This window comes from Strigops habroptila, chromosome 13, assembly GCF_004027225.2.
Source record: "Strigops habroptila isolate Jane chromosome 13, bStrHab1.2.pri, whole genome shotgun sequence".
NCBI lineage: Eukaryota > Metazoa > Chordata > Aves > Psittaciformes > Psittacidae > Strigops > Strigops habroptila.
Genome location: NC_044289.2, coordinates 6,706,163 through 6,729,137, shown reverse-complemented (window position 1 = coordinate 6,729,137; position 22,975 = coordinate 6,706,163). Strand labels below are relative to the sequence as shown.

The 22,975-nt window shown below is 47.2% G+C and overlaps 1 protein-coding gene across 2 annotated transcripts; it reads left to right on the top strand.

Moving 5' to 3' along the window:
- The first annotated feature begins 6,743 nt into the window (after nt 1-6,743).
- RBM38 (RNA binding motif protein 38) lies at nt 6,744-22,072 on the top strand. 2 transcript variants are annotated; one of them, XM_030503474.1, is made up of 4 exons: nt 6,744-7,143; nt 7,667-7,790; nt 8,385-8,439; nt 20,643-22,072. In XM_030503474.1, the coding sequence occupies exons 1-4, from the start codon at nt 6,976-6,978 to the stop codon at nt 20,941-20,943; spliced, it is 648 nt and encodes a 215-aa protein (XP_030359334.1). In that variant the 5' UTR covers nt 6,744-6,975; the 3' UTR covers nt 20,944-22,072. The 2 variants fall into 2 exon arrangements, with proteins under 2 accessions (XP_030359334.1, XP_030359333.1); XM_030503473.1 differs by having other exon boundaries at nt 6,782-7,143; nt 8,375-8,439.
- Nucleotides 22,073-22,975: the final 903 nt, after the last annotated feature.

Here is a 22,975-nt window from a genome sequence, read left to right as displayed (position 1 = left end):
ACAATAGGAAAATGATGTAAACTGCATGTTAAATACCTGGGTCAGTTAAGTCTCTCCTCCTTACTTTATGGTGTATTAAGAAACGAACTTTGTATTTTGATATTCAATACTTTCTGCCATTAAGATATCTTAAATGCAGGTCATTAGTGCTGCATTCTTTGCTTTGCTGGACCAGATAAGCAGAACAATAAAGTTCAGTTCCTGGAAACCATGAAGCAAAACTCAAGTAACGGATTTTCTTTAAACCCTCCCAAGGTACTTAATCACAGTTGTGCCATCTCCCAGAAGGGTGTAAGTTCAAACATCCTTTTCTGAGCCACTGTCAACCAGTCCAATCACCACCTTCTGCTAGCCTACAATACAATTAATCTACAACAAAGGGAGATGTATTTTGTTTAGAATAGACCATGATTATTGTACTCCGTAAAGTGCAGAGAGAATGCAGTAGCTCAAACTATACTCACATGACTAAAACCACAGTTAAAATACAATCCTTTTTCCTCTGGAAGGACAGCTGTCTGGCATGCTCCTGCTGTATCACAGGGTGGGATTTATATGGACTCAAAAGGACAGGTATCACTTACTAACAGGTAATTGCTTTCTGCAGATACCTGACTCTTTTCCTTGGAGATCTTTTCTGCATAGCGTTCATTCGTGCTCTGCAGCAGCAGGGTTGCAGACAGGAATTGGTTGTTTATGCATTAATGTTTAATTTCAGGAACAGTACCTATAGATTTGTAAAGAACAACTTTTACATTTGTCGTATGCTGTCAGACCTTAAACATTAGTAAGTAGCATTTCAGAAACACATTCACTGGACTGAAACGGGTCTTCACAAAACCACAGAAAGATGGCAAATGTCTAGTAAGAGAGAACAGCTTAGCAAAATGTTTTCATTGAAGCCTTCTCCTGTCAGGCTTTTGTTCAGCCATAGGCTGTGTGATGTAATTGAACTAGATGATCTTCAAGGTCCCTTCCAACCCAAACCATTCAAATCATCCTGTAATGCTGATCTATGTCTTTTACAATGGCTTATGTCATCCAGTTCATCACCTGAGCACCTTTCTTTGGTGGTCCTGCCAGCAGCAATGGGGAAATGAAAGAAACTATTCTGAACATGGCTTGGCCCAAGGAAAAGTTCCCCAGTAGTAACTTTCCTGTCACAGAGGCATCAGAGAACCTACTTACTACTGTCTTGCTCTTACTAGATATCCTTCATGGATATCCATTACTTCATGGACAGTGCTGTCAAAGCTGCCCTTTCTGGTAAGGAAACAAGAGTTGTTTTTTCTCCTTGTAGGCTGATGAGAATGTCTTTTGAGGTAGGACTGCCCTTGGCACCCCTGGGCTGGCAGAATGAAAACCATGCTCCAAGAAACAGAATGGATTTCCTGATTTAGTACCAATTCATATGTTCCATTTACAAGCTTGACTTCAAAAATACAGATCAGCTGATCTATCAACCTCTTTGTCTTTCGGAGACTGCATGTAATACATCCCCTTTTTATTGCCTTATGCTCTTCTTTATGTGCTTTTCCACTAACTAAAAGCATGGTGTAGTAACTGGTCCATGTGATTTAGCAGGAAACAGCCTGCCTTTGTTTCAGCCATTGTGTTCAGCTGATGTCATTGTCCTGCTGCAGTGCTGGGGACATCGTGTTGCTGGCAATTGCCTGTTGAGCTAGCGATGGCCTTTCCTCAGCAGCAATGATTGCGATGCTCCAGCTGACTGGATGTGGATGTTGTGCTCTAAGGAACAGGACTAGCATCACTCAAGTAAGCTTTGACCCTTGCAGGCTGTGATTGTGCCCTTCTGTGGTCATGCAGTAACTGAGTTTTTTGTAAAAGCCACATTTTAGGCCTTTCATGCAGAAGCTGCAATCATTCTGACTGGCTCTCAGTCCAGGTAACTGTTTTTAAATACCTTTCCAGGCTCCATGGATACAGCTTTTTTATCCAGTGCTGATACATTGCTTTGATGTCTTGACAGTTCGATTGTATTCATTTCCTGTTCAGAGCCACTGCAACGAATCTTTGATGCCTTGTGTTTGAATAGAGTAGACATGGCAACCAGAATGCTCTAAGAGTTTCTAACTAAACCTTTAAAGAAGTTAATTATATAGCATGCTGATCATCTATTTTTTTGGTGTATGGCATTCTGTACTTGGCCAAGTTCACTGCAGGCATTAAATACCTTCTAAAAGTATCAGAAATTGGAAGGGTAACATCAGAGTAGATGGCTTATTTATCTCATTGGATGTGACAAGGTAGAAGAGTCTATATTAGTAAGGTCTAAAATACAGCAGCCTGGAGAAGAGGAAAGCACCAGGTTAAGAAGGCAATCCAGATGGATGAGACTTGAGTACGCTCACCTATTGGGAAGCTGGACAGAAAGGGCCCACCTGAGGTCTGCCCCAGTACTATCAATGTGCTCCTGCTCTGAATTCACTTTTCTTTAGCTGTTAAGTGCGTTTGTTATGCCCATAAAAATGTATTGTATGTCTCAGAGCTGAGACATCTTGTTTAATGTTCTTCCATGTCCTGATTATTCCCTGGTTGGAGTGACAGTTCCTGCTCAGTTTGTGCTACCAGTGTCACATGAGATCCCATGAAAAGGTCATGGGATGTGGCCCTGACAGCTCTGGCAGCGATTGTTAGGAACCTTCTGGTGTTTTCTTAACAGTTCAGTAAATAATTAGGGGGGAAAAAAAAAAATAATTAATGCCTTATATTTTTGCTTACTCAGCATCCCCAGTTCTGAAATTTTTCAGAAGAGGAAATAGTCCTCTTGGAAGATTCCTACTGAAGCCAAATCCTATTCAAAGAGCAGTCCTGATTAGGAACATCCTCTACTTACATATTTTGTTACAAGTGGCCCAAAGAGGAAGAATTCTTATTTTTTAGTTCTTGCTGCAGCAGCAGCTCTGAGTTAAGCAATGGTCATGGTATGTTCAGGGCATCAAAGCAGAAAATCTGAGACAAAGGGCCCAGATGCAGAATTTCCTGCTATAACCTAAACCAAATGCCACTGAATGCAGCTTCCCTCAAGATCTCCCAGCTCCACTTGTGTTCACAGCCTAGCTGGTGGCCAGCATCCAGACTGAGCATTAGTAAAACTAACAAACCAAACAGTTCCCACAGTAAGTCCCTCGCTCTCCAGCTAACTTATTTGCTTCTAAGAAGGATGTTTCATCTACTGTTGTTGCAATAACCAGTAAGCGGGTATCCATGACAAAACCAAAGGGCACTGCCCTACAGCAATGAAGTCTTGGATAATCAGCGGCAGAAACCAAAAAAGGCCAGAGCTCCACAGCAGCCCTGCTCCACTTTAAAAATAAAGCCCATCAGTTCCCTAAGAAATGAGGGAGATTCTTCCATGGCTTTAAAATCAGATCTGAGATGTCTCAACACAATTCTCCCAAAGACACCAACGGAAGAGAGGGAAATGCTCAACAAGTATACAAGGAGAACACCACAGCCTTCTATTCCTCCCTGCCTAGGGAGGGACAAGAACAAAGACTGTGGCTTTGCAAAGGGCAAGGAACGGGGCTAGCTTTTCCCCTGCAATGAATTTGCTACTCTTTCCCCATCTCTCTGTCCTGTTCTTGTGCTCCCAGAGGTATAATTCCCTCTGCCACAATTTGGTTTTCTTCCTTTAGACAGGGACCATTTCTACACAGTTCTGTACCTGGATGGTCTTACCACGCCACCTTCTCTAAGGTTTTCAATGCAATCCAGGGCACTTGGTTTGGTCATCTGCAGCTGCTCCATTTCATGTCTTGGATAATGCTGCTGAAGTCCACCAGAAGCCTTTGTGTATTAGTTTTACATCTCAAGGAATATATTACCAAGTAAGTAAATAGCCAGCGAGTTCTCTTAACTGTGTTGAATTACCATAACATTAATCTTCCCAATCTGTATGAGAACAGGATGCTTTGCATTTGCAATACAAATCCTATACATTAAGAATATGAATGGTTGTACACCATTGCTAATGATGACTTTTCTCACAGCCTCCTCATTGATTGACCAGTGTAGTTCTATTTCTTACTAGCCAAAAAGAACTAAATACAGCCCTACAATAGCATGTATCAGATACATGTTCCCCTTTTTGCTTGTGCTAAGCCTTGTCCAGCATTCTCCAAGGGAGCTTCATACTTTGAGATACATCTGTGTGTCCAGGAGCTCTCTTTGACCAAAGAAACTTGCAGTATTCTCAAGCTCTCTTATCATCGTAGTAAAAGCACAGGAAGGCGTCAGCAACCCAGCTCTGCCAAGCTCCTGCAGTTTTGGTCTGATGGCTGGATTGAATCTGTTGGTGTTTTGCGGAGGATGACTGCTTATCACAACAATGAGGCAAAAAAAAGTATTAAAAACCCAAACAAAACCAACTCCCATAAAGCTACCCTTACTTGCTTTCTCTTCTCTCTCCTGTGTTTGTGGTATCAGTTCATTAGACTCTGTGCTTGTACTTGCTGTACCATGAGACAGGAGATCTAATTTCCCATCCTGCTTTCCTGGTTGTGGCAAAATAAGTGCACACAAACAGCAATGCTCACCAAGTACAGGCTTGGCCCTGATTTCTTTCTTTTTCCATTCTGCCTGTAAGAGAACTTCTGTTCCTGCTTCTAGGAAAGAAAAGGAACTGGTATTCCTTCTTTGAGAGATGTGGGGCTCATGTTTGAAGGGGAAAAAAGAATGTGTCATTTTTCTCACCCTGATCAGTGTAAGCATTGAGAACTGAGATACTCTGCTAGCTGTTGAGAGCTCTGTGAGCCTTGCCTGCCTTGCAGAGGAGCCGAGGTCTGTTTGGATGGTTTGACTCTTTGCCACCACTTGGAGCAGAATGAAGCTCTGTGAAAGGACAGTGACTGAATGCCAACTGGGTTGTCATTAGCTCGGGAGGCCCAGGAAGCAGCTGATGTGCAGTCGGTGGTGGAAGTCATGCAGACAGAAGGGGTATGACCCAGTGGTGGAGAGGCCCCAGCCTCTGGATGTATTCGGACCCCAAAGGGGTGTTCTGAGCTTGCTGTTGGGATGGACCAGGGACAGCAGGTGCCTGCACACGCACATACACCACTGCATAACACAAAGCTCTGAGGATTCCCACGTGACCGTCCCTTTTGCAGAAGGCTGTTAATGTTGCAGTGATGTTGGGTGCTGCTGGCCCAGCTCCATCATCCACAGCAATCAATGGAAATGTGTCCCAATCTTGAAGTATTGTGCTTTAGGAATGAAAAGCTTAATGGCTTTCCTTGGCTATGTTTTTTCTCTCTTTCTTTTATGAAGCACGGGGTGTTTAGAACTATGGAAGCAGTGCAAGAAAAATATTAACGAATAACTGTGGAGTGCAGACATTAATGCATTCCTTTCTCTTGAAATAACTGGCTTTTCTCTGTGGGCTCTGTAAAAGAAAAATGTCTGCAGAACCTGAAGCTGCTGTGTAGAAGCCAAAGTAGATGGTGATTTAGAACTTCACTGGCTTTTCTGCTAAAATATTACCTCTGCATTTATCATGTGGAAAAAACTCTTCTCTCTTTCTCTGCAAAATGATAAGCCTGGAGAGGCAAGATAAAGCTAAGGCACAGGGGCAGTTCTTGAGATTCTGGCTGATGAATATCTGGGAGATGGAAACTGTGAATGAAAAGTGACCAGCTCCCACATCCCAGACTCCAACCGATGTTGGAGGGGAGGAATTAAAGCATTGCAAGCACTTCACCATTGGTATGTTCTCCAGTGGTGGATTCTGAGGCACCAAGTAGCTTTCCAGCTTTTGTTTTCCTGCAGTTACGGACTGGGGTACATGAATTGGATGTGGGGCTGCATTACAGTAACAATACTCCCAGCTTTGAATCACAGCTTTCCCAGGTCAGGGCTGAAAGCTGCAGCTCAGATCAGATCAAAGGCAGCGGCGTTTCACAGGCAGCGGCCTCCCTTGTATGAGCTGCCTGTTCTTAGAGGGAACAAAATGCAAAGGGGGGACAGTGGAGGAGAATCTCATTGCGCTGGAAATGGGAATAGCGCATCCATGTCCCGCAGAAGCAGGCTGCACAGATAGATGTTGTGTGTCCAGCAGAGAAGCAGGAGGCTTAGGAACCTGCTGAGGAAGGATACTTTTGGACCTCTGAGCAGTGTTTAAACCCCTGGCTATTCCTCCTCCTTGGCTCCAGGCCAATCCTTCCTCCCGCCTTGGCTTCCTAACGTGCCTTTGCCACAAGCCGTGCCACAAAGGCTGGCAAACTGCCTGAGGGCTTTGTCCCTGTGTCCAAACCTGCCAGGGATTAAACGCTTGCACTTGAGATTCTTGTGCAAACCAACAGCGCGAAGGGGGGTAAAAAGCCCTCATCTGAAGCGGGTTTCTTTGGCGGGCTCCCGCCGCAGCAATACCCTCGCCTCCCTCCACGTCCCCGTATGCCCGCGGTGTTTGTAACCTCTCCCCGGGAGCCGCCGGGACTTGTAGTCTGGGCCAGGCTCAGCCCGAGGGGCTGCCCCCGTTGTCACGGGGGTCTGCGGGACCCGGCGGCGGCCCCGATGCCCGCGGGGGTCCCGATGCCCGCAGGGGCCGCTCCCAGCGGGGTGAAGGCGGCCGCGGTGCGCGGCAGCTCCGCTGCTGTGCCGGGGGCAGCGCCGGGGCCCGTCGCAGCTCCCCCCGCCCCGGCCGCCGTGTCCGCGGCGCCTTGCCGGGTGCGGTGCCGGACTACGCGCCCCGAGCGCCCCTGCGCGGCGGCGGGGCGGGGCGGGGCGGGCGCGGCCCTACAAAGGCGGCGGCGGCGGCGGGCGGCCGCTACTCACTGGCACGGGCGGGAGGGCGCGGCGCCGCCCGCGCTCCCGGCACAAAGCGCGGCCATGAGCCGGCTGTAGGCCCCCGGGACCCAGCTGCCGACTCCGCTCCCTTCGGCCGCCGCGGGGGGTGGTTTCTTGTCGTGGCCGGCGGCGCGGGGTGGATGCCGGCAGGGGCCGGCCGCGCCCGGCACCATGCACACCGTGCAGAAGGACACCACCTTCACCAAGATCTTCGTCGGGGGGCTGCCCTACCACACCACCGACTCCTCCCTCAGGAAGTACTTCGAGGTCTTCGGGGACATCGAGGAGGCGGTGGTGATCACCGACCGGCAGACCGGCAAATCCCGGGGATACGGCTTTGTAAGTGCCGCGCCGTGCCACGGTGTCCCCGCCGCGCTCCGCTCCCCGGGCAGGGGCTGGCAGCGGTGCCCGCTATGAGCGGCTCGGTGCTGCCGCCCGTCCCGTCGCGGCTGTGCATGTGTCGGGACAATGGCTGGGGCGGGGGATCCCCGGAGCGGAGCCCCCCGCGCCGCGCGTTTCAGCACCTCCTGCCGCCGGTGCCGGTTCGGCTGGGCTGTGCATCCCCTGCCCGCTCCCCTCGGCTCTGGGCTCCACCAACCCCGTAGAAAAAGCACGAGTGAGGAGGTGGGAAGGCGAGGGAGAACGGCTGGTGTAAGCCCAACGGAGTAGGTTGGCGAGGGGGAACCGCTCTTTTCCATCAAGTCACCAGCAGCTCTTCCCGTCTTGCTTTGCAAGTGAGACCGCAGCAAGCGGAGTTTAGCTCCTAATTCAAAATAGAACAATAAATAAACTCCGCTTAGTGCTTGTTGCTGGAGTGTTTACAAAGTGCTGTTGCTACAAATAAGGCTGTGCTTCTCTCCAGGTGACCATGGCAGACAGAGCTGCAGCTGAAAGAGCATGCAAAGACCCAAACCCCATCATTGATGGCAGGAAAGCGAATGTGAACCTGGCCTATTTGGGAGCAAAACCAAGGAGTATTCAAACTGGTGAGGCACCCAGGAGATTCCATCTCTCTCTATTAGAATAACTTGTAAGACAAGGAAACTAGTTACTCAGGCTGGATTCATCTGATCTGCCGATGTGTGCTGATCATTCGTAGTTCTGATTCTTGACTGAGGACACTGTCCAGTCCAGTTACCTCTTCCATATCATCTTACTCATACCTGTTACACTAGTGTTATGCATCTAAGTTCATATAACTGAGTTTAAGCTAATCCATTTTCCTGTTATCCCCTTCGCTACATCCATATTAACAGTAAGGTCCAGTTCATCTTCTGCCCTTTGGTTTAATGACTGCAGTACCCAATGTGTAAAACGAGGCACGATACCCCATTGTCTGCTCAATAACAGCACTTTCACACCGATCTTTAATCTGAATTCCCATCTGCTGCTCCTGCGTATCACATACACATATTAAAATTAACTTGCTTCTAAATGGGGCTCTAAATTTGCTCACATGAATAGCAGATAAAATGCATGTACGCATGGTCCGAGGTGGAATTATGCATGTCTATTAAGAGCTGAATGGTTCAATGGATGCCATTTGTTAATATTTCTCTTTTTTTCTGAACATATTTTAGGTTTTACCATAGGTGTGCAGCAGTTACATCCAGCCTTCATTCAGAGACCCTTTGGGTAAGTGCAAATGTTTCTTAACAGTCTGTTTGAAATCAAATGAATCAACTTCCTCGTGATTTAAAATGTGTGAAAAAAGCCTTTTAGCCATCAGGAGTGGACAGTTTCAGCAGCTGTTGTTAATGCTCAGAGTAGTTTATTTCTGGTGAAGATTTCGGAGGTTTTGTGTCTTTGTCAGCTTTAATGTAATTCCCAAAGATTCTCCTTTATCCTCAGTAAATCTTAGTCATAATAAACCCAGTGCATTACTTGCTGCTTTGCCAACTTCAAGAATTCAAATAAATGGAAAATAGTTTCTCTATTATAGTACTTAAGGTGTCAAAACAATTAAGCAAATTCTGTTCTCATGTGTCTCAAATAGGATCTACTCCCTCTATGCCGTTTCCCACGTAATAATGCTTAGGATACAGTTTTATCCTAGAAAACAAATTGCATTAGAAACAAAGTCTGTTACTTAATGAAAGTAACATTAGGTCAAAAATTGATTTTGGACAGATGTTATACAAGGCTTGAATAGTCTGCAAAAGTGGGCTTTTGTCTGCTGTTTTCAATAGCTTATACCATCCCTACTCGGTTAGAAAAGTCCTCTTTTTATACATCTAATAGGATCTGGCAGCTGCTCGGCAAAAGACAAGTGTGCTTCACGAGAACAATAGTGACTGTCATACTGCCTTCATTTAACTGTTTAATGATTGATGCCGTTCTTTTTTTACACCATTTCAGAAAGTGAATATTGATAGGGGGGTTTATTATTATTTTCTAAGAGCATTAAGAAAGTAGGTGCATTTTTTAAAGCTTTTGAGCACCGCTCTGTTGTGGGTTTTGTGTGCCTCTAATATAAATAGATGGGATTTTGGCCTTTGTCAGCAGGAATACTTCATCCCTTTCCTGCTCTCTGCCCATGGGGTTTTGGGGTAGGTGGGTTTGGTTTTTTTGGGTTTTTTGGTTTTGTTTTTTGGTTTTGGTTTTTTTGTTTTTTGTTTTTTGTTTTTTTGTTTTTTTTAAAGAAAAAATCTGCTAGCAACAAAACAGAAACTTTCACTCTTCTGCCTTCATGGCTGCAGTTGCCAACTGCCCGGGTAATCTCATTCCAGTGAGTTTATGGATGTAAGAGGCTGTGTTGCCACAATAGTGCACACCCAGTGTGCGCGTGTTGTGTACAGTTCAAACATGCCAGTTTTCATATGTGGTTACGGCTCTGTTGGAAAGACTAGAAGAACATCTGTCATGGAATGAGGAGTCTCTCTTTTTTTTCCTTCTCATCTGTGCAAGAGCCACAGTAGTCCATGTAGACAAGATGCTGCTTTTTAATAGCTCTCCTTCCATGGGACCTATAATAGTTTTCTTAACCCCCAAATTAGGCAGCAGCGATGCCTTCGAGATGTGAATCCCAGAGGCTTTCCAAATTGCACAGGAGCGCACAAGAGTTGACGCTAAAACCACCCTGTTACAGGCTTTTCCAAGCATGCGAACAGAAAAGAGCAAAATGGTGAAGCACGTTAAAATCCTCATGTTGGCAGGAGCGCCAGCGCACGCCTGCACCCCGTGCAGATAATCTGCTGTTCCTGTGGGTGCTGTTCCTGTGGGTGCAGCTCAGGAAAACAGAGTTTTTGAACAGTTTGCTTTTAGTTTCACATACAGAGGAGTGTTGATCAACTGACTACGTGTTCCTTGTGATCTAAACAGTTACTGTTCCAGATCTTAGGCATTGGTTTCATCATTAAACCAGCAGAGCTACAGTTAGCACATACAGCAGAGAGCACTATAAATTATTTATCAGTTGCCAAGAGACAGGAACCAGGAGACTGGCGGGTTGGAGGGAGGGGATTATATATCATCATTTGCAAGCATCAGAAGATGAGAATGTCATTGCTGCAGCACAGTGACTGGAAACATGGGTTCGGCGAAAAGCCGTTCACCTGAACACCATGACGGGGGCTGCTCTCTGGCTTCTGAGCAAAGCATCAGGTGCTCAGTCAAGCAGTAGAGCTTGGCTGCAGGTTCCCTCTTTGTCTCAACAAAATTAAGAGCCTGCCAGGCTCCATTCCTGCATTCTCTTGAACTCAATTTCCTCGGCCTTCTGTGGGATTTGAGGATAGATGAGGAGTTTATCAGGGACTGTCTGTCTTTGGAAGCTTCATTGAATTGCTCTTGTCTGTTTGCTCTGTGCTGTGTTGAGTGGGTCCTTAACCAAACTCAAGCTCAGTGGCTCTCAGTGGCTTTGCCCGTGGTATAAGATGTTGCCAGGTTCTCCCTCCTGCAGTTCCTGTCTCTGCAAAGTGTTTGTGCCCAGGGGTTGTCATGTGGTTTCCAGAAGGCAATTGTTATGGGACATGGATACTAGGTGTGCAAGCTGGACTTGGCAAGGAAGAAATGAATGAGCCCATTAACTGCTAGGTAGTTAAATCAGAGAAAGTCAGCCAGTCGTGTTCCAGCTATCAAGCCACAAAATGCAGGTTTTGGTGAAACCTGAAATGATTTGAAACCATGAAAATTACTCAAATATCAGTGAAGATTATTTATAAACTGAAGGCTTCCCCCCCCCGCCTCAGCCCCAGGCACCCAAATGCAGCTGTAAATACTGCCTGGGGTATGTGGAACAGAAAGAGAAACCATCAAGAGCCTCTCTCCTTCCTCCTGCTGTCCTAGCAGGAGAGGCACTCGCCCAGCAGACAGCGTGGAGTCGGTAGTAAATCCTTCTTTGAAAAGTATTCTCTAGATTGTAGTAACCAGAGATCTTTATAGTAAGGCAAGGCAAAGGATGTGTCTGTGTCAGGGTGAGTTGGAGATCTGGCTTCTGAGTTGAGGGAAGTATTATTAGCCTGGAGCTTACAGGGTGCTGTGCTTAGAGGCTGTAATGCGGTGTGTCCCTGCAGCTCCCGGCCAGCACAGAGCTGTGCTTACCGGATCAGAGAAGGGGGAGACCCTCTCTCCCCAAATGCTATTACTCTATTACTGCAGCAGTGTCCCTTTTATGAAATTTTGAGAAACATATGAAACTTCTTGGCAGCTGCTAGGAGCAACTGTGTAGACTGCTTGAATGGGAGTACATGGTGATGTGGCAGAAGTCTTCGTGCCCCCCTCTTGGTCGTCTCCCCGGGGAATATGGTGCTGGAGACAGGTTTGAATCTGTGCAGGGAATGGGGATTCCCTGGTTGTCCTCTCTGCAGCCGTGCTTGCTGCTCTGGACACGAGCAGCGTATGGCAGATGCATTCCTGTGGCTGTGCCTCAGCGAAAGAGCTATCTGTGTGGGAGATCTACCAGTTACTGAGCTCTTGGAAACATACAGCTGTCTCTTGTAGCAGGATCCAGCTCTTTCCATCTCTGCTCCAGAGACCCTCCTGCCCATCCTTGTGTAGCTGCTTATTTTGGCAGCCCCCTGATTCTGGTTTCAGGCAGCATCAGGAAGAGTTAAATCTCTTCGAAATTTCACGTGTTGATGCTGCTGCATTTCGGAAGTGAAGAAAGTCCCTCTTTGTATCTGCCCGCCCTCCCTCGCAGCTGTATATCCTTAAACCTTCTCTATTGGGTTAAAAATAAAAGGAAACAAACTTTCATCATTTCTCTGGTTATGTTTATAAAACAGCACATGCTGGCCTAGCTCCCTTCAGCCTCTATCAGCTGGCATTCCCTGTGCTTCCACTTGCCCAAAGCTGGTCTGCCCAGGACCCCAGGCAGCTCCCATGGGATAGATGTGCTCCCGGCACCTGTTGTTTGTCGTGTGCCTGTAACATGAAAGCTTTTTTGGAGGGGGGGGGATTTCCTAAGAAACATCCAAATCCATTTTCCAAATGGCTTCAGCTGCTAGTTCTCAGGCATGGTTACTGCTTTTCAGACTAAATGCTTGTCAGTCAGAAAGAGCTCTTTTATTTATTTATTAAGAGTAGATGTGTATTTATAAGCAGATCAGGTGGCTTTGTATATCTTCTTGAATATCTGCCTCAAGTTGGCAAACACTGGTATCAGACCCAAGGGCTTGGTATATAATGTGTTATGGTTAGGGGCACAATTTACTCGTGTACTGCACCTAGTATAGGTCCATAGAACAATAAGAAAGGAGAGCCTGGTCTGATGTACTGGCCTTACACTTGGCTGTGTAATGGGTGCACCAAGCTGAAGGCAGTAGTAGACCTTTTGCAGGGGACAGGCTCTGGGTAAAGGGTGCCATGTGCCATTCCAGTGCAGTCAGGGCACAAGCCTGCCTGTGGTAGAGAGCCAGGCTGAGCTGGCTTTAGCTTTGTTTATACAGCATGCGAGTTGTGCTGTCTTCTCTGCATGATTCCATTGCCCTTGGTGGATTTGCTCTTCATCCTCGCCAGCACAAGAGCAACCTTCATAGCAGCAGAGACCAAAGGAGCTGGGGAGTGGCAGATGCAAAATTCTCCTGTTCTGATCTGGCTGGTGCCACGTGGTCCCAATGTGGCAGATTGGTGCATGCATCTGAATTCTTAGAGTGGTCCAGCTTGTACTTGGTCTCATCTTTCCTTTGCACAGCTGTTGGCATACCGGTCCCTAACTCTGCAGTATTAAACACATGCCCAGTAATTTGAATGATAAATGTGGCTCTGGCTGGCCTGCCTCTGAGCTGAGGACACCAGCGAGGGAGCTAGACAGTTGTTGTGCTGATAATTTGGTAGCAAGGACACTGGGTCACTTCTAAATATGACTTATATGAAGAACTTGTTCCCCACAGATGGGAGCAAGCTACATACCAGAGCTAAATATACTCTATGATCACAAAAGATGGAAAGTTGTGGACCTTGGAGTTAAAACTGTGTCTCCTGTTTCTTGGTCTCTTAATCCTGTAAACAAGATCATGCTGTCCCCTGCAATTTCCCTGTTGCCAGCTTTGAGCATTTCAGCACTCTTGTGTCATAGCTGAGCTCCTGCTGGCTCTGCTCCTGCCAAAGCAGCAGAGGCTGGGATAGCCATGCTGGGGTAGGCTTGCAGCCCCCCCAGGATTCCAGGTTGCAGGAAGGTGTGGAGAGAGACGTGTTAGATGCAGCAAAGGCGCAACTGGTTGTAGACATCATGGAACCTCTTAAAGTGGAATTTCTTTCTTGGCTGGCAGAGCACTTTTTTTATCAGTGTAGGCTTTCTTCTATCAAAAATAGATGTGTCATCACTTATTCTATGGCTAAATAATTCAACTTCAAAATACTTTGTCTATTCGAGAGAATTTTTCATAACTCCAATGTGTGGATGGTTTCAATTAAAAGTCAGTGGATCATGTGTAAAGAAAGTAAACCTGTTGAAAACCAGTTGAAAGTAACCCATTTAATATAGATTATGCGAAAGTTGTCATGTACTTGAGAAGACTTCAAGAGGTGTTTCTGCAGCCTTTGGTTTTCTCCAAATCATAGAAGAAAATTGGAAAGCTTAGTTAAAGGCAGAATTCCTGGGGCTTCCTGGGTTTTCCTCTTGCATGGACAGGATGAATCCAGCATCCTCCAGGGTTTCTCACACTGCAGATGAAGGACTCGGGCTCCCATAGTGTTCTGGTGTGAAGCATTTTCTGTTTCTCCCGTTGGTTAATTTCTGGTTTGGCTGTGCTGATAATTCAAAAGGGGAGGGGTTTTTTCTTCTCTGGATAGCTGAATAGGTGCGGATTAACTTCCATGTGGCTTTTTCCTTGGTGCCAGATGGCTCTTGTTTCGGGCAGATGTTATCTCCTGCTACCTGAGTGTTTTTCAGCCTGCTTCTCCAAAACTATTCTTGGTCTGGCCCAATGTGCTTTGTTTGGGATTAATTTTTTTTGTTTCCTTTTTCCTTTGGGTGTGGGGAAAGCAGATGGAGAGGATAAAGCTGTAAGTTGTTGAGCCTGGCTCACTCGTGGTAGAGCTCAGCATGTTGATCGCAGACTCTTGGTTATGCTGAGAAAAAGGACTGGATCTTTGTGAGAAGATGTACTCTCATCTTTGGATGGCAACCTCTTTTTAAAACACTTTTAATTTCTTTTGTTGTTCGTTTATTTTCCCCCACACCCCTGCACTGGCTATGGGGAAGGTGTAGATTGCGTTTCTTTTTACTTGGTTTTTGTGGGATGCACCTTCCTCTGCTATGGGCCATTAGTTTGTTGCATTTTGAAGTCAAGATGCACTAACACTGTAAAATGAGGATGTTGCTGGGCTAGGATAGGTTCTTACTACTGCATTTTCTCCTATTCCTTAAATTTTCTCCTGCCAAAATGAAAATAAATTGAAAAAATGGATTGCTCTTGTACCCTCCAGTTGGCGTTCATGTTTCTCAAGCAATGGTTTTGGTAGGCTCAGCATCCAGTTATCACTGAATCCTGCACTATACTACTTTTTCTTCTACTGATTCCAGCCTGGGACAGTCTGTTGTGGCAGGTTGTTCCTTGGCAATTGCTACCAGTGAGGTGATGTCTGGTCCCAACAGGGAAGCAGGAAGCTCAGCTGCGTACCTGTTTGCACAGGCTGCTGTGTAAATCTTCTCAGAGGGCTGCAGGAGCATGAGTAGCAGACAGACAGGCAAATGAGTTACTAGATGAGCAGAAATTATATTTGTTTGCTATTTTGTGTTTGTATTATACTGTAGTAGGTGAGGGATAAACACTGTACAATAGAGCTGCCTAGTTCATTCTTGTCTTTCTTTGAGCTGGCTGAGATAGCTGGCTGATGAGGCAGAAGCCATTGCCATTCCAATGCACGTTTAAATCAGCGTTAGTAGGAACACTTCAGGATTGGGAGGTCTGTCATGTCAGTGGTTGAACCCCAGCCCATGTCAGTGAATGATGATGGATGGTGGAGTGGTGGGGCACACTCTGTGATCTCCTCCTTGTTAGCAGGCAGGGACTGCCCTGGCCATGCTCTGGCCTATAACCCCTCCTCATCATGTCTGGATTTGCGAACAGGTCCTGAATTTCTCATGTTTCTCCAGCCTGTCATTGTGGCTGGGGCCTATATGATGCATATTGCCACTGCACACAGGTTTACTTAAAGTGGCTTCGCGAAGTGAGTGCTTGCTGGCTTGGGAGTGTCCTTCAGGAATGATGTTCTTTGGGTGAGAATTACATCAGGATGTGCCTGTGCATCACCAACTCAGAGGTGGTGTTGAGACACTGCTAACGCAAGCATAGAGCTTCTGGTCTGCTGCTGCTCTCCAGTGTTGCTGGGGTGTGCTTCCCAGAGCTGCTTCTGTCTGGTGCTCTTAGAACCCACTTCAAAATACATCTTCAGATCTCTCCTCCAGGCTGTGGTGGGAGGTGTTACTTGACCAGAGGTAGCTGTCAGGTTGCTGTCATGGTCAGCTCTGGCTGTGCTCAGCTCGCTGTGCGGTACCACCTACGAACTGAAGCGCAGCACTGCTGGCCATCGTGTTGTGGCAGTGTGGGTGTCCCTGTAGCAGCTAATGGGTCAACTCCAGTGGAAACAGAGGCCAAATTCCTGGGGTCAAATGCCAGAATTTGTGCCTTTGCTGGCAGACACAAAGGGCTCTGTTCCTTTATTCTTCAAGGAATAAAAGGCTGGTCGTGGTAGTGGCATTTGTGTCCTGATCTCTGCGAGACTGCCAAGAGCCCTGTGCCCCTCGTTGTTTCCCAAGTGCTTGTGTGATGCTGTGTCTCTTGACAGAGGGTTGCAGTTGTCTCCCACCTCTCCAGGAGCAGTGAAACCAGCTCCCAGCATGGCTGGCAGAAATCAAGGGGGTCAGGAACTCCTGCTCGCTGCTCTCCCAGGCCTGTACAGCTTGCAGGAGCTGCTTACAGCTCATGCATAGGAAGTCCTGCAGGATGGGGGAGAGCTGAGAAAGTGCAGCTACAAGAAGTTTTAGCTGTAAGTCTGATAGAAAATAATCAAATATAGGAAGCGCCTCCAAGATGAGCTCTGCCAGATAGAGCTGATGTTGAGGGAGAGGGCCTGGTTAGCTTGTTCCTCTTCCTTGCGATTGGGAAGAGGTGTGGGACAAATGGCCATCTGACTGTTTCCTTCTTCCTGGCCACCCCTGCCCTGCAGCTCACCCCCGGCAGCCCTGCCAGTGCGGTGTGGTGGGGAGAACCAGGTTTTAGGGCTGCACCAAAAACTTGCTAGTTTGCTCTGTCCTTCTGTATTTTGCACAGCAAAAGCAGAAGCTGAGCCTGTGTCTCCTCTGCCAGTGGCTCTGTAACCATCTCTTTTGTTCTGTGTCTTTCAATTTTGGCTGTCAGGGCAGTGTTGCGCCACATAGTTAGGAGCGTGGGCTAGCGTGGTGGTCCTGTCTGCGCTCCTGCACTGCGACAGCCTCCTGAGTCCCTGCTGCGGCCACTGCTGGCTCTAGACCTAGGTTTGACCATGCTTGCTGCATTTTGTGGCCTTTGCCTGTGATTAATCATAACATCTCGTACATCTGCTGCTCATGGAGTGACTTTGATGTGTGGTGGCAATGGCTTGATCGCTTGGTTGACGTTTTATAATCACATTGTGCATGTTCTAGATGGAGTTCTCCTCTGGCTGGCAGGGCCCATTGTGGGGGATGGAGTAAAACTGCAGGGAGGGAGGAAGGGAAAGGCATCTCAAAACACACAGATGTGACTCATTCTGTAGAAATTCAGATTAGAGTTTGCTGATTTCTAGAAAAAGAACTCCAAAAGAGCTTTCTCCCGCCTAAAAAAAAATCATCTTCAGAAATTATGGCAGGAGGGAATATATTTAAAGACTTTTTGAAGTCTGGATGCTAAAGATAGCCCGCAGAGAACTTCATTGTACTGCACTGTTTTGTTTTGTTTGTGGCTGCAAGTCATCAGAGTGACCTTACCTTGGTTTTGATCGATGAGTTGCCATCTGTCCACCTAATTCAGAAGTCTGAACTGCATAATATCTCGATTGAAACTTCTAGCTAAATTATTGAAACCCCACAGACCAAAAGAACCTTCCCTTTTACATAGGGGTGGATTCTGCAGTTGCTGAGTGTGATTTTTCTAGCGCAGTAAACCATGGTGTGTGATGTGCACTTGTGTATGTATTGGGCTGGGATGTATTTCTGGATACATTACAGGAGTACTTACTGTATTCCTAGCTAATGGTACTTTTTATTCAAAGTAGCATTGAAGAGCTGGAATTTTTCTGTGCTGAGGAAAAATAGTAGTGCAGGATATCATGGATTTGCTCTTGTGCACACCACGGGAGGTGCGATGGAGGACCTGTATACATGAAAGCAAAGCTGGTGTGTGGAGTCTCTCAGGGATGAGTTGGGGGTATGCACTCACCCTGTGTCCCCTGCATGGGGTGGGCTGGCTCTGAAGAGCAGTTGCGTGGCAGCAGGGGACATTGGGGGGTGACCTGCAGAGCTGCTCAAACAGGATGATGCTCAGGATGGATTGCTCGGAGGCTCTTGGACCATCCTCCTGGTCACTTTGCAGGTGCAGGCTGAAAGCCTTTGTGCAGGAAAAGTGCAGGCCTCTCCTCTAGTCCTGCTGATGGGTATTTTATAGCGAGTCCTGAGCATGAGGATTATGTATTTGTGGAGTGGTTTTAACTTTATCAAGCCCTGGAGTAGCAGGAACCCAGTAGTGGGACACTACATATAGGGAGAAGCAACAGGCAGCCAGAGCATCCCATCACCAATCTGAGATGCAGGCTGTTGTCTGAGCTGCTGATTTACAAGGGGGTAAAGCAAGGGGCATGTGTGGGGTCCACTCGTCTTGCTCCCAGCAGTTGCATGGGCCCATGCCAGGGAATGCCTCTGCAGAGCCTTTTCCCAGCCCCTGGCAGGCCAAGATAGCAGTATTGCACCTCTGCATTCTTTAAAACAACATGAAAGGAAACAACCCCCCTGTGACCAAGCGTGAGGAACTTCTGGGCTGGGAGTAGGCCCAGCTCCTCAGCACAGGCATCTGCTGCCTGATGTGGGTGACATCAGGTGCCCTTGCTCTGAATTGGAGCATAAGCTCAAGCTCTTACTCAGTTGTGGTGGCCTCAGCTTATATCAGAGCTAAACCAAAAGTGATTCAGTGACTCTGCTGCCTCATCTCATTCTTGTTAGTCACAGGGTGGTATTAGGTATGGTGCATTTATGGACTGAAGGACTGCAAGGTCCCTCTCTCTGTACTATGCCAGGGATGGCTCTGGCCTCTGGAGATGGTCTTGCACTTAATCAGCCAAAGGCTGAGGTGCTGCTTCCCCCCATGCATCCTCCTTGGTGCTGCTCCTCTGGGGGTGGCCTTGTTATATCTAAGGACCCTGACTTCACGGTGTTCAGAGGCGGTGTTGCTGTGTGCAGGGGAGAGAATAATCATTCTCTCATCATGCAAATTGCCTCAAGAAAAACCAAAGTGCATATGTGAGTGGGAAATGGAGAGAAAACTTGGTTCAGATGAGCACTTGCTTGTGAGAAGCCTTTCTCCTGCCTGAAAAGCAGGTTAAACCATCCGGTGCTGGTTGCAGAGCAAATGAGAATAGCCCCGTTCTGGAGGGACCAGCCCCACGTGAACCCCAGTATGTTATATGTGGTAGCTGAGACCTAGGATGGACACTTGGGTGGAATGAGGGTGGCCAGTGACCTGTCCAGTAGAAGTGTGCAGTCCCTGTCTGTGCGTCCCTATAAGCACCAGAGCGCTGGGACCTGCTGCTGGGCAGCATGGGGAGCCCTGGAGTTTCCAACCCTAAAGATGGATGAGTGGGCAAGGTACACCCTCTCCAGAGCAGTTGAGCTTGGCTCTATAGAGCAGTGTGGGCACAGATACAGGCCTGTGTCTTGCGAAGAGCTTGTGGGAGGCTTTTAGCAGTGGTCGTGTTTGAAAATGTGCTGTCACACACATCCACACACAAACCTCCAAAGTACTTGAATCTGCATAGCGCTCTGCAGAGTTACCTTGGGGTTTTTCTGTTTGCCAAAACTAGCTGGGTTTGGGGGCGGGCTGGAACGAGCTCTCCAGAGGATGGGTTCTGGTTCGTGCTGTTGCCTGACATGGTTTAGCAAGTAGCCGCCAAAGGGACCTTTCCACAGAGTGCGCTTCTTGATGCATGTGGCTCTGATCTGTCAGTGGCCATGTGCTGTTTGCTGGTAACAGTCTGCACCCCCCTATTTCTTAAACAAGCCCCAACCATGTCAGGCCTGTACACACTGGAGCTCTGTGCTGCTGAGGACTGTGCAGGCAGATACTATTTGCACTTGCAGTTGATGTGCAATTGCCTGTTTTCATCTGGCCCATGGCAGTTCGTGTGGATGGACCTAAACCTTCTGGTTAATGCAGTTTTTGCTCTTGTTGGAGGCCCTTTGGAAAATACAACCCTTTCATTTTGCTCCTTGTTTGTTTTTTTTTTTTCCTTTCCTCCTCTTTAGCAGTTTTTATCAAATTAATGGGCAATCCTGCATTAATCATCTCCAGGATCTTTCAGTCTGACTGTGGTGGTGTTAAATTCCTCTCAGCAGCACAGCTACCTCGGGGCAGGGGCAGACTGGCTGATGAAAAGCAACGCTTTAGGACCTCCATTGAAAGGCAGAGGAAATGGCAGGGGCTGTCTGGCCATAGAGCCTGGATGTATAAGCTTATGGGCACACGAGCATCACTGGTGCACTGGTGGCTGCTGGCACAGTCGCTACTGAGGAGTGTTATCGAAGGAAAGAAAACCAGAATTAATTTCTTATGTTTTACAACAAACACCCTGTAGCATTGCCCTAAACATCCAGTGTTATGGAAACATAGGCTTAAATGTCTAGCACTGATAACAGCTGGCAAGCTGGAAGGCCTGTGGCTATGGTGCAGGGACAGCGTTCATCCCTGGTGGGATGCTACCATGTGGGATGAGCGGAGGAGTGTCCCTGGTGCCAGGAAGTGCCCCGTGGGCTGTGGGTCCTCAGGAGCCTCCGCCAGGGTTTGGGTGGTGCTGGGGAGTGTGGACCTGGAGGCTATGGGAGGCAGTGATGCTGCCAGTGCAGGCAAGGACCAGGGAGATTCAGTGAGCCAGGCAGGCAGGGGCTGTGTCGCAGCCATCCAGGTAGGTTATTTTAGGGACCAGCAGCCTGGATAGTGGGAGAAACAAGACATGGAGACCAGGTCATTTTCCATGCTTCACCTTTTGCTACGTCCACCCTTGGGTCTAGGAGTGTTTTGCTTTTCATTCCCTCCACCCCAAGCAGCACCCCTCACTCAGGGGGCAGCACTGTGTTTGTGGCTGATGCACATGAATTTGGGGGGAAAAAGGGGGGAACATGCAGGCTGGAGGGAGCCCAGCCCCTCGCTGACTCTCTCCCTTTGCCTCCACAGACTCACGCCTCACTATGTTTACCCCCAAGCTATCATCCAGCCCAGCGTGGTGATCCCTACCCCCGTGCAGTCCATCACTTCTCCCTACATCGACTACACCGCCGCCAGCCAAGCCTATTCCCAGTACACCACAGCTGCCTACGATCAGTATCCCTACGCTGCCTCTCCCGCTGCTGGGTTTGTGGGATATGGATACACAGGCACGGTCCAGCCCCCCATCACCGCCAGCAACCCCGCGGCACCCGCCACCGCCTTCGTGCAGTACCAGCCCCAGCAGCTGCAACCCGACCGCATGCAGTAAGGGCCTTGCCACCTAGGACAATCTCTCGCAATGGAAGGATACAACTAGGACAACAAAAGCAACAACAGAAAAACCCAATAAATGAAACGGAACAGAAAAAGGAAAAAAAAAATCACCCCATCCCTTTCTTCCTTTTCCGTAGGTGCATATCAATACCTAAGCTATTTATAGTGTTAAGGGCAAGCCCAAACCCTTGCAGTCTGACTGTGCTTATGAAAATGGACTTCTGGTTAGGTTTTTTGTTTGTATTTTCTTTTTCCACCCCAATCTGGACAGATACTGTCTTGAAGATGTTCTGAAAGTGACTGAAATGTTCCACAGGAAAACTAGAGATTCTTGCACACATCGTGGTCTGCTTCTGTCACCCGTGGTCTTCTTTCCGCCCCTATCCCATCAGCCTGCCCTTCCTTATCAAACCTACAATCCTCCTATTTACTGTTGAGGTACAGAGGTACTTGGAGAACATGGAAAAAAGCAATCTTATTTTTTGGTTGTACAAAAACTTTGTAATACTCAGAGATGCCTTACAGAAAAGAAAAAAAAAAAAAGAAAAACTATTTTTTAATATTTATTGCGATTTTATTCGCATGAGCTGTGAATTGCAGACAGAAGAATAGTAGTATCTGCCTTGTTTAATTCTCATTTTACTAAATTATTGTATGTAGGTAAAAGTTCTTAAGTAATTGCTGAATCACTTCAACATGCAAAAGGGAATATTGGCTTGAAGGAGAGCAGAATATTCCTTTAGTCAACGCACTGTACTATTTTCTTATTGTAATTGTTACTCTGTTAAGATTATCTCAAATTTAGGTATATTTTTAAATGCAAAAATCCAACCAAGAATACCGAACATTTTGTCTACTTTGGTAGATCTTTTGTTACAATGCTGCAACCTATGGAGACATTTACAGTATTTATGTAAAAGAGATTTGGGGCTGTTGGCCAGCGAAACTTAGGAGAATATCATTAGTGAAGCAAAAGAGAGAAAGGTGTTAGGTCATTGAACAAATGGGTAAATGTAACCTTTTTATGCCTCCAGTCCAACAGCCAAAAAAAGGAAGAGAACAGATGATGTAAGTTAAGTGCATTTCTACAAAGAACAGCAATAAACTATTTTAACTTTTAAAATGATTCGATACTGTATGATACCATGTTTGCTTGGCTGGAGTCCGTTAGGGAGTGCTTTCACATTGCCTCTGCTGGGCCTTCACCCATGAGCATGCCAAGGTGCATGGGAGCATGTGTCCTGTGGTGCATCCTGACCCAGCGTTCCATGGGTGCCACCATCCCTTGCAGCATGTCCCATGCGCTGTTACTTGTTCTGCACATCCCGAGTCACCGTGGGGGTTTTTGAGCTCCTGGAGCATTGCACCGGAGCCGTGCGGTCCCCAATGCTTGTACCCAGCACTGGGGCACTTGCTCACACTCGGCATGTGTAGAGCAGAGGCTGTAAAGTGCTGCCCTCCTGGTGCAGCTCCAGTGGAAACAAGGACAGCTGAGATGAGGTCTCATCCCAGAATCCTTAGGATATCACTTCCCTTCTTATTTGCTTAGAATAAGGGTTTTTTCCAAAATTGAATCCATCTAAAAGTGAGTGGTCTGCCAAAGCCTGGTCCTCTCAAGGCCCCAGTAGTGCACAGGCAGGCTCCTTTGCATTGGTGAGGTGGCTGCATTTGACTTTCCCTAGCCAGCTTGATTTAGAAATTTTGTTTTCAAATTTTGACAATTACAAACCATCAGTTTTAAAAGTAAATAAAATTATCCTATTTGATCATGCCAGGTTTCTAGTTCATCTCTCTAAAGGTTATAGCAGAACTGGTGCTAGGAAGTGCCTGCATCTTTGGCACCAGCGTTTATTGCTGTTGAGAGTGATGATGCCTAAAGCCAAGGCCATCCTGGGGACCAGGGTGCTGTAGGGTGAAGGCAAATGCAGTTCAGCGGTGTGTCTGATCAGCTGCCCTGTGAACTTAAAGGCATACAGTGGACAGGTCTAACATCATCAATACACCTCAGAGTAAACAGCCCATCTTGA